We start from the raw sequence: 12,003 nt of genomic DNA on the forward strand, positions 1-12,003 counted from the left end.
TTCTAAATCATTTCAAAATATATCACATATGATACGCAAAATAATTGTTGGAAGATGAAAATAATACAGTGAAGTCAATTTTTTTTTTAAAAATCATACATGTATAAAAATATTCAGGATATATTAGAATTTTTTCAAGTTTTAACGAGCGAATTCGAGCCAAGCCGAGCTCGAGCCAAACAACCCAAAGCTCGGCTCGAACTCGTTTAGCATTTGTCTGTTCAAGTTCGAGCTCGAGCTCGTTAACGAGTCAAGCCGAACGAGCTCTTAACGAACCGAGTTCGAACTTATTCACAGCCCCATGATATACAAAAACTAACAATTTAGTCATGAGGAGGCAGGAGCCCACCAATATATATAAAAATGAATGAGGTGATTTTAAAAAACAGTTATCTGATCACAAACCAAGCATTATCATTGTTTAGTTAGGATACTTCTAAAATTTGGTCAAAATATTACGCCTATTACCGGAATAAGATATATACCCGAAAGTATCTAATTTTTTTCTTTTACTAAAAAAAAATTCCGAAAAAGTTGATGTTGTTGCTTCAATAATTTACAAAATTTTGCAATGATTTATTATTCACTGAGCTGTATCTGAAAGTTTGGTTTGTAGTTTTGCAAATGCAGAAGAGTCGCCAATTATTGATGTTTAATCAACTACACATTACCGCATGATAATACAGAGATAAAAAGAGTAAATGAAGTGACTAATACTCAGACTTGTAAGATATCAGCGGAGGCAAGCTTTGCTGATGCCAAAAAAATTGTGCGGATCAATAATCGTTTTAGCCATAACCAATCTGTCATAGTTGTCTAGAAAATACTTGTTTCCCCCAGTTCTTGTCATGTCCACGGTAGAAGCTCCGCCTGTAACATAGCCAAGGTCAAGGTCCATGTAGTTTACATACGCGGCTCTTGGATTTGAAGAAACAAATGGCGCCATTGCATCGTAAAACCTTCTTATCCAATTGATATGCTTCTTGCCTTTGCATAGCTGGAAAATTATCGTTTAAAATTGAGATTGCTTTGCTTCTTGGACCTTGATATAGTCCTTGAATTATCACAGCTATTTTGTTACTTTCGGGAACCAAACCAGAACTAACAAAAACCAGTAAGTGAAACTTATCATCCAAGTCCTGCACAACATTTTGATATTGCTGAATAATATTTTCTACTTGATGTTTTGTGTGTTGTGGCCTAGCCACAGTAAGGACTGTCACAATTTCAGGCACTCTTACGAGCCTAATTTTCCAGGCGAAAACAATGCCCCAGTTTCCTCCACCTCCACCTCTAATAGCCCAGAAAACATCTTCTCCCATTGAATCTCTATTTAATATCCGTCCTTTGGCATCCACCAGAAGCGCATCCACTATATTATCTGCAGAAAGGCCATATTTTCTCCCTAAAAACCACCTGAAAAGTGCCCTCCAACTCCCACTGTCGGACAAGCTCCTGCAGGGAAACCATGAGCATTGCTAGACTCTGCAATTGCATAATATGTTTGCCCAAGGGTTGCACCACCTTGGACCCATGCAGTTCTGGACATCAGATCCACTGAAATCTTATCAAGACTCATCAAATCAATAACTACAAAAGGCGCAGACTTTGTACTTTTATTATTTGATGCAGATAATGATGAGCTACTTATGCCCTCATAACTATGTCCGCCTGACCGAATTCTTATTTCAAAGGACCATTTTATACAGCACAGGACAATGCTGGATACCTCTTCCTTGCTCTTTGGTACAATAATGGCTGATGGTTTTGGAACTGAAAGTTTTGAAAAACGGAGATTTTGTAACGAGAAATTGAGGATATCAAAATATGCAGAATCATTGGTAGATGAGTATAAGGTGAAGTTGTTACCATTGTGACCAATGAAACAAGAAGTGATTTTATGTAGCTTTGTAGTTTCACTACATGAAGAATGATCAAGACAACATATTGTGATTATCAGCAAGAAGTGTAAGCTTAACAGAGAAACTTGGTTTGAACCACTCTGTAGCAAAGATTTGGACATATTTTCAGTTTTATTTACAATGATGCTAAGTAGTAGAGTTTTAGTTTCCGCTTTTTTATTCATTTGGTACAGTAGTGCAACCAAAAGATCATGACCATAGCCCCACCACACCACCAATTATTTTCAACGACCATAACCAATTATTCATTTCATTAGGGCAGTTATGCCCACATTGTGTATATCCAGTGGTCGAAATCCAAATTTGTCTAATCTTGAAATTCGTACTTGAAAATATGGAACTATATGGTAGGTAGTAGGACTAAAAAACTACACGGCACAACTGTTGTTTGATGAATTGTAATTCTTTTTCATTCCTTTGTTCTCGAGTACAGATCATGTACTTATAGTATGTATAGGCTGCTAAATATGGAAAAACAAACCTACAATAACTAATTACAAAAGACCTGGCTAAGATTATGGAAATACAAACTTTATGCGAGAGATTGATACTATTCACATATCTTACCAATCAACCTTATTTACGGCTCATGCTAACATTGTTTTGCTACTGGCCCTCTGATGAGGACTTTTTCAAATTTTTCTTCATAAATCATACCGGTATTGACAGATATCAAAGTTTATTGTGTATCATATCTCTGTCAATGATGAATAACCTAAAACAAAACACAACATATCACGGTTCAGGCTGCGACTACAGAGACGCCCAATCACCATAGAATGAAACAAGCATGTTGGTTTTAATAACACCTTGATTTTGTGAAACTATTGCCAATCCACTTGGAAACTCCTTTGCAGCTAATTTGCTCAGACCTTCTTTTACTTCCCATATTGAATCACAATAAGAAGCCATTTTTTACTTTCCAAACAAATTAATGAACGAGCAATGCATAAAACCGGGGGAATTGTATTCGGACACAAGTACAAAGTTATTTAACTTAAAACTGCTCCCATCCTTGAAAGTGAAAAATATTAAAATGTAACTGAGTCCTACGCTTTGACAGGTGACGCACAAACACAAGTTGGACATTTTCAGCAAGGCTAGGTCACAAAGACTACAAGATTTAGGTCTATTTCTAGGCTGGTAATTACTAACCCTCAAAAAATATAGTGAAGGCAAGCCGAAAATCATTAGTTTCATTGTTCAACAATCATCTAATAATCAAAATATAGATGGATAAAGAACTAATATATATTCTCCGTTTATGTACTATTACTCCTTGCTTGCTCTCAATAGACGACGTAACATATTTGTTGTTTCTTTTAAGTTTGTGTCAATGAACGTATCAAATTCATTCTCTGGTACCTCCCGGATTTTGTTCTTCATATCCACACTTCCTGCATTATTTACTGGAAGGCAGACATAATTATGTCACTAAACACTTGAATGTAGGGTAGAACTATAACACTTCAAATGACCATGATCGTCACCAGGAAGTAGTGATAATAGGTGCTCTTAAAAATAAATATGTAACCAAAGATTATCAGTATTGGAATTTAATAAATTCCAATGTTATTATTATTTTTAATAATAATAATAATTTTATGGGCTACATATAAATATATCAATTATATTTTCTATTTATTATAGTGGGTTAAATTAAGTGATCAAATAAGAAACTCAATTAGATTTTAATTTATTGTATGGACCTAATAAGTGGATACCTAATATCAGGCACAATTAAATTATAATGGAAGATTTAATTAGGTGGTATATAAAAAGAGTTATAGTACCCAATATATCAAGTACACGTAACGACTTATCTTCTACCAATCAGAGAGAGCTATTTGAGAAACCCTAAGGAGTATTTGGTTGAGAAAGAGAATAATCAAGGACACTATACAGATTTAGATACCGTTATGACTATCGCCTTATGGATTCAGGTACGCTTCCGTTTTCGGTTTAACCTCGATAATTAGATATGATAATTACGGTCCTTGTCTCTATTTTAGAGAATTATGTGTTTTTATAATTATTAAATTCTATCAAATTGGCATCAGAGCCTTCTTCTTATATGTTATTCGGGATTCATCTTTTGGATTTTGTGATATCGTTGTATCACTGATATTGAAACTAGTTTCGATGCTCTAATTTTTTTTCGGCGCTGCCCCATGATTATAATAGCCCACTTCTACGATTTTGGTTTATTAATATGATAGTAGATTATGGTTGCCTGGATCAACTGTCAAAGAGATCTGCCTATAAATTTTGATAAACTTTAATGTCTTCAAGTCTAATTTGACATTGTTACACATAATTTGTTTATGGACTAAATCAGAATCTGTCCTCCTACTTTATAATGAAACAAAACTTTAGATAATATCTATTTAATCATTATTTGTTTTTCTTTTATTTTGGTGATCATATCATGTGCTATGTCATGGACTTGTCATAATGAACTAGTACTCATGAATGCATTGTAACTAGTTTGATTATTTTGTGGAGTCTAGCACATATAGGTGCAATATCATAGATTAATTAATATTGTTTATGATTCCTCAATATGTGCACATGTGAGTGTATATTTTTCAGATTTACAACATTAAGCTCTTGCAAATTGCGGTGATTCTATTTTTAGTTAAATATTTATAATCTGCGTGTTAATATGATAGTTAAATATTTATAATCTGCGTGTTAATATGGCTGTCAAATAGAGAATTTATGATATTTGTGATTTATATTTTTTTTATTGGCAATTTAATGTTAACCTATTCATTTAATATTTTTATATTAATTGATTGAAGCAATATGTCGCCAAAGTGACCTCTTTTGTGTAGATTAATTAATTTAAAAATTATTATTGTGACGATAGAATATATAATTTTATGTAAATTTTATCGGCCCAAAGGAAGGTAACATTTGGCCAAAATTAAAATATTCTTGTGATAACAAGTATATAACAATATTAAGTTTTTTCATGTTAATAATAAGTCGGTCCAAAGAAAGGCATATTATTTGACAGAAATTGATTGTTAATACTTGATTATTGTGTGGAGAGTATCAATTGTAAATTAAATTTTCTGTTCAAAGACTAAAATTTAATGTTGCACTAGGTATCTTGTGATGGTGTTGCCAATATTTAAAAATTTATCATATTATTGTATATACTAGTTTTGAGTAAATGTTGTATATTTGTTTTCTATTTCAGTTATTGCTAGTGTTAATTCTACTTCCGCTCAGTTGAGCATGATTCCAATGTTGAATGAGACAAACTATGTCACGTGGAAAGAGAATGTTGAGATCGTTCTTGGGTGTATGTATCTCGACCTTGCGCTAAGGAAAGAGCAACCAGTTCCCACTACGGATGATCCCAAGACGGATCAAATTGAGAAATAGGAACACTCTAATCGCATGTATCTGGCGATCATGAAGCGAACGATTCCAACTGGCTTTCGGGGCTCTATTGCTGAGAGCACAAGTGGTAAGAAGTTCCTCTCCGAGATTGAGCAATATTTTGCTAAGAATGAGAAAGCGGAAACGAGTAATCTTCTGTCGAAACTCGTGACCATGAAGTATAAAGGAAAGGGGAACATAAGGGAGTACATCATTAGGATGTCTAATCTTGCTGGAAAACTCAAGGAACTCAAGTTAGAACTTTCGGATGAGTTACTTGTTCACTTGGTTCTTATTTCTCTGCCTCCTCAGTTTGGACACTTTGTGGTGAGTTATAATACTCAAAAGGAAAAATGGACTCTTAATGAGCTTATTTCACACTGTGTGCAAGAGGAAGAAAGGGTTTTGCGAGAAAAGACTGAGAGTGCTCACTTGGCATCAAGCTCTCATTATAAGAAAAGAAAGAGAGGTAAGGATATTGCAATTGGAAAACCTAAGCATCAGTTGCAAGAGAAGCAGGATAAGGGAACAAACTGCTACTTTTGTAAGAAGGCTGGACACATGAAGAAAGAGTGTTCCAAATATGTTGTTTGGCGTGTGAAGAAGGGTAAGACTTCTGTCTTTGTTTGTTCTGAAATTAATTTGGCTTCTGTATCTAAGGATACTTGGTGAGTAGATTCTGGTGCTACTACTCACATAAATGTATCTATGCAGGGTTGCCTGTGGAGCCGACCGCCAATTGATGCCGAAAGATTCATCTATGTGGGCGACGACAATAAAGTTTCAGTTGAAGCTGTTGGAATATTTAGATTATTATTAAAAACTGGTGTTTATTTGGATTTATTTGAGACATTTGTTGCACCGTATTTTAGACGGAATCTTATTTCTATTTCCTGTTTGGACAAATATGGCTACACTTGTTCTTTTGGAAATAATAAAGTATGTTTCTCTTTATATTCAAATGTGGTTACGACTGGTTCTTTGATTGATAATCTTTATATTCTTGATACTGTTGCTTTTGATAATTAAATTTTGCACTCAAGTGCAAGAGGTACAAAGCGTAAGTTAACTGAGAATTCTGCTATGTTATGGCACAAATGATTAGGTCATATATTTAAACAGAGAATTCAGAGGCTTGTGAATGATAGAATTCTTGATCCCTTAGATTTAAGTGACTTTCAAGTCTTTGTTGAATTTATTAAGGGAAAAAAAACAAACTCGAGAAAGTTAGGTGTCAATAGAGCTACGAGTGTCTTGGAACTGATTCATACCAATATATGTGGACCATTTCCTACGGCCTCTTGGAACGGTCAACGGTATTTTATCACGTTCATAGATGATTACTCTAGGTATGGTTACCTATACTTGATACATGAGAAGTCACAAGCTCTGGACGTGTTTAAAGAGTATAAAGCTGAAGTTGAACTTCAACTAAACAGTAGTATTAAAGCTGTCAGATCTGATCGTGGTGGTGAATACTACGGTAGATATGATGGATCAGGTGAGCAACATCCAGGACCCTTTGCTAACTTCCGAAAGGAGTGTGGAATTGTCCCTCAGTACACTATGCCAGGAAAACCAAATATGAATGGTGTTGCTGAGAGGCGAAACCGTACTCTTAAAGATATTGTGAGAAGTATGATAAATCATTCTTCCTTGCTTGAATCACTTTGGGGAGATGCACTAAAGACTACAATTTATATCCTTAACCGGGTTCTAACTAAAGCAGTGGTTGAAACTCCTTACAAACTTTGGACTAAGAAAACACTTAGTATTAAGCATTTACATGTTTGGGGTTGTCCAGCTGAGGCAAGGCCATATAGGCCGAATGAAAAGAAACTGGACTCTAGGACGGTCACTTGCTATTTTGTTGGGTATCTGGAACGTACTCGCGGATTTAAATTTTATGATCATGCTACTAGATCCTTCTTTGAGACTAATAATGCAAGATTTTTTTAGGATGTTGATTTTGGGAGGGAAGATATAGGTAAAAGTATTGTCTTTGAAGAAGATAGTCATGATCCTATTTATAACTCTGTCGAGAGCAATGATCAAATTATGATACCTATCATTGTTCAAGGCCCTCCGGTTCAAGACAACACTGAAATTCCCTATGAGGAACCAATTGAGCAAACTCAATAATCTCATGAATCACAAGAAGTGCCACTAAGGAGATCCACTAGAGAGCGAAAGAGCGCAATTCCAGATGATTATGTTGTTTTTCTACAAGAACATGAAGATGGAATTGGCATTGGGGAAGATGATCCTGTAAATCTTCAACAAGCCATGCAGAGTCCTAACTCTTAAAAGTGGATTGATGCCATGAATGAAGAGATGCAATCTATGAAAGACAATGACGTTTGGGATCTTGTTGAGTTGCCTAAAGGATCAAAACCTATGGTTGCAAATGGGTATTTAAAACCAAAAGTGATTCGAGTGGTAACATCTAAAGATATAAGGCTCATCTAGTCGCTAAAGGATTCATTCAAAAGAAAGGTATCGACTACAATGAGACTTTCTCTTCGGTTTCCACGAAAGACTCATTTAGAATTTTTATGGCACTTGTGGCTCATTATGATCTAGAGCTACCTCAGATGAACGTAAAGACGGCATTTCTCAATGGAAACATTGGCAAGACAATTTATATGGTGCAACCAGAAAACTTTGTCATTGGAGATCCAAAGACTGTGGTTTGCAAATTAAAGAAGTCCATCTATGGTCTCAAGCAGTCTTCTCGTGAATGGTATCACAAATTTCATCATGTAATCACATCATATGGTTTCGAAGTGAACTTGGTGGAAAATTGTGTATATCACGAGTTCAGTGGGAGCAAATTTATCTTTCTTCTCTTATACGTTGATGACATCTTACTTGCTACTAATGATATAGGCTTGTTACTCGATACCAAGAAATTTCTCACTAATCAATTTGAGATAAACGATCTTGGTAACGCCTCTTTTATATTAGGAATTCAGATACATCGAGATCGCTCTTGAGGTATTCTTGGATTGTCACAAAAGAGCTATATCGAAAAAATCCTGGAAAGGTATGGCATGAAAGATTGTGCACCAATGGATACACTCGTGTCTAAGGGAGACAAATTTAGTCTCAAACAGTGTCCCAAGAATGAACTTGAGATAAGGGAAATGTAAAGGATACCATATACATCGGCAGTGGGAAGCCTAATGTATGCTCAAGTTTGTACTCGTCCTGACATAGCATTCATTATTGGAATGTTGGGAAGATATTTGAATAATCCGGGAATGGAGCAATGGAAAGCAGTGAAACGAGTCTTACGGTATTTGAAGAAAACAAAAGACTATATGCTCACATACAGGAAATCAGATCATCTAGAAATCATTGGATATTCAGATTCTGACTTTGAAGGATGAAAAGATGAAATAAAATCTACTTCAGGCTATGTTTATCTACTGGCTGGTGGAGCGATTTCAAGGAGGTCTTCCAAACAGACGCTCATAGCTTCATCCACCATGGCTGCAGAATATATAGCATATTTTGTGGCATCCAATCAATCTTTATGGCTGCGAAACTTTGTCACTGGTTTGTGTATCCTTGATGGTGTTGAAAGACCATTAAAGATATTTTGTGATAATAAATCAGCAGTGGAGTATTCAAACAATAATAGGAGCACTACAGATGCAAAACATATAGATATCAAGTTCCTAGTTGTTAAAGAAAAGATTCAGAGTGGACAGATTTTGATAGAACACATTGGCACTAACTCCGTGATTGCGGATCCGCTCACTAAGGCGTTAACACCTAAGTTCTTTCATGAGCATACTGCTCATATGGGTGTTACCTTATGTGATACTTTGGTATACTGGGAGTTTATATTTTGGTGTTTTATGTAATAAACATTGAGTTGTTTATGTTCTGCAGAATACAGTTGATGAAATTTTATTAAATGTCACTCTACTTTTGTTCAATTTTCTTATTGTGGTTTAACATTGAGTTGAGAAAATTGAAATCAATCTCGTTAGAGATTGCCTAAGGACCAGTTGGAAATAGACATTATATAGATCACATTACATGTAATTTCCATGCCACTTATCCATGCATTGATTCATGTCATTGAATATATTTGTGTGGTGACCCTGGAAGGTTTAGTCACGTAAAATTTGTGACGAATGCCGGCAGAATCTCATACATATATAGAAGAAGGACCGAATTGTTTTGGTAAAATCTAAGGATGATAAATTGTAAGGTCACACAACACTGTATAAGGGGGTTGAATACAATGTGAAATACAATCAAATCGATTTCGAACATAGTAACAGTAAAAAGATATATTCAATATAATAAACTCTGTTACAATGGAACTGTTCTCTCTCAGTGATGAACAAATATCATGAGATCTGCTAGGTTACAATGTATGATCTTCTCGATAATGATAACACATATAGTGTAAACCTATGTCTGTGTAGTACACAGTTACAAGGTAACTTCTAATTGATATGGAATATAATTCTATCTCCTAAAATATATTAATCAGATATCTTATACAAGTCTTCAAGTCCTCTAACTCTTTCCATGCATATCTTCTTTTGTATTAGTCTCGATCTTCTTTCCTGTAAATCAACTTCCTTCCTTAACTGTTAGTCCTCTCATACTTAAGTTCTGATATCCATCCTCTGATATTTATCTTCTGATAATTTAAGTTCTGATATCCTTAAGTTCTGACTTCCAGTAAGTACTGATTTCAGTAAGTACTGATATTTGCAGTTTGTTAAGATCTGAAAACTAAACATGAAACACATTAGATATGACATCTCAAATATATCTAACAATCTCCCCCAACTTGTAAATTGTGCAAAAATATACAAGTTAATAGATTTGATGATGTCAAAAACATTTAAGTTCAAATGCAATAAGAGTTTAATAAGACTATTAACTACAACTTACAGTCCTTGTAGCTTTACCAACTTCACTGGATTAATCTGAATCAATAATGATTATTAACAAAATCTCTTACCAGCTTGTCTTCAGCTTTCCTCAGAAATTCAACTAACTGTGCTTTGACCTGCATCAGTTCTTCATCTTTACTATCACCAATTTGATATATGGATATCCTGAGAGCTTGAATTGATATTTTTTCAAGTCCATCACCAAGTCTGATAATCCTAGGATGTGAAGAGTTTTCATTATAACATAAGCATTTTCCTTTCAGAATAACTTTCACCTTAGCAAAATTCTTCAGCATAGGAATTTCTCTTCCATCATCTTCAGTAATCATTGGTATATACTGAGAAGTATTTGTACCAGAGATTCTAAATAGATCTCTTATAGCCTTCAAAATGTATTATGACCATCTTCTTGTAACATCATATTTTACTTCCAGAAGATAGTGAATATGTTAAAGTTCTATGACAGACTTCTTTAGCACATCAGTATCAGCTAGTCTGTAAGTTAATCCATCATAGAGAAATAAAATCAATTTCTCCTTTAGATTTTCCTTATCATGAGCATCTATCACGATTTGAGCCGACAACACTTTGTCAAGGTGCTTTTGTTTAATTTGTTCATATGGTTTGTATGTCGACATGAAAGGATCTCTAAGAGTAGCTTCTACTCCTGTTTGTATCTTTTCTTAATCAGAACCTAATTCAGCTCTATCTCTAGGTTGCTTGGCTCTTAACCCAAATGTTGCAAGTTGATTAATCATTAGATTGGACTTAGGTTCCACTGGAGTAGCTTTGTTCCATAGCAACTTCTTCTTATCAGCAATTGTCATCTTGTTCAAATCAACTTAAGTTCTGTCAGAGGTTGATGTCTTGATGACTTGATCAGGATTTGCTGTTTCATTTATACCTTTCTGTTCTGAAATGTCTTCATTCTGAACAACTTGAGCTATGTCAGAGGTTGTCTTGGATTCTTCTGTCATCTTCTTTCTTTTCAGAGTTTCAACAGTTTCATCTTCTACAACTGTATCATCAAAAACCTGAACCATTTTGCACACAGGTTTCATCAGGATTTGAGTAATCTTCATCTCCTGTTTCTTTGTTGGTTCATCAATCTTTCCTTCCCTTTTTTCTTTGGGATCAATTTCTACTTGTGATCTTGTCTTGGGCTTTGAAGCCTCAGAAGTTGACCTTTCCTTGATCATAATGCCTTTTACCTTAGGCCTTAGAGGTTTCTTTGCATTAGAAGTTTTAGATTTAAGATTTTTCTTCTAAGCTGCAAATCTAGCTTCTTTCTCCTTTAGAGTCTCTAAATCCATTCCAGGATTATCCTTGAAAAACAATCTTCTAGCAATTTCTTCATCGAGTGTCTGAATCTTGGGATCTTTATAGTAGACAGTAGTCTCCCTTCCCTTAAGTTTCAGAGTTTGTAAAAACTTCTGAGATTCTTGACTTCCAGACTGAATCAAAATATCAGGTTTTGTCATCAAACTTTGATCATCAGAACTTGCTTTCAGAACTTGTATTCTTCTGTGTAGAAGATTTTCTAGAATCAGAAATTAGTTTCTGTGAAGAAACTTTGTAGCTTTGAACTTGACCTTTGCCCTTGCTAGGGTTTCCCTGGTCATCTTCAGAATCATCCTTTTTCTTCAGAGTTTGGCTAGTTGAGCATTTGTACTTAACTACCTTCTCCCCCTTTTTGACATCATCTGATAGGAGTAGGGAAAGAAGGAGTTCTACTGAAGATTGGATCTCAGTTAATTGAATTT

General features: G+C 34.9%; 1 protein-coding gene and 1 pseudogene across 1 annotated transcript; one reads left to right on the top strand and one right to left on the bottom strand.

Annotated features, from left to right (window-relative positions):
• Positions 1-638: 638 nt before the first annotated feature.
• LOC141686805 (berberine bridge enzyme-like D-2) lies at positions 639-2,126 on the bottom strand (annotated as a pseudogene).
• Positions 2,127-5,348: 3,222 nt separating this feature from the next.
• LOC141683587 (uncharacterized) lies at positions 5,349-7,457 on the top strand. Its single transcript, XM_074488328.1, has 4 exons — positions 5,349-5,939; positions 6,030-6,254; positions 6,438-7,169; positions 7,275-7,457. Exons 1-4 carry the CDS (start codon positions 5,349-5,351, stop codon positions 7,455-7,457), a joined length of 1,731 nt encoding a protein of 576 aa, XP_074344429.1.
• The last annotated feature ends 4,546 nt before the right edge of the window (positions 7,458-12,003 follow it).

The sequence above is a fragment of the Apium graveolens genome, chromosome 9 (genome assembly GCF_009905375.1).
Source record: "Apium graveolens cultivar Ventura chromosome 9, ASM990537v1, whole genome shotgun sequence".
Lineage (NCBI taxonomy): Eukaryota > Viridiplantae > Streptophyta > Magnoliopsida > Apiales > Apiaceae > Apium > Apium graveolens.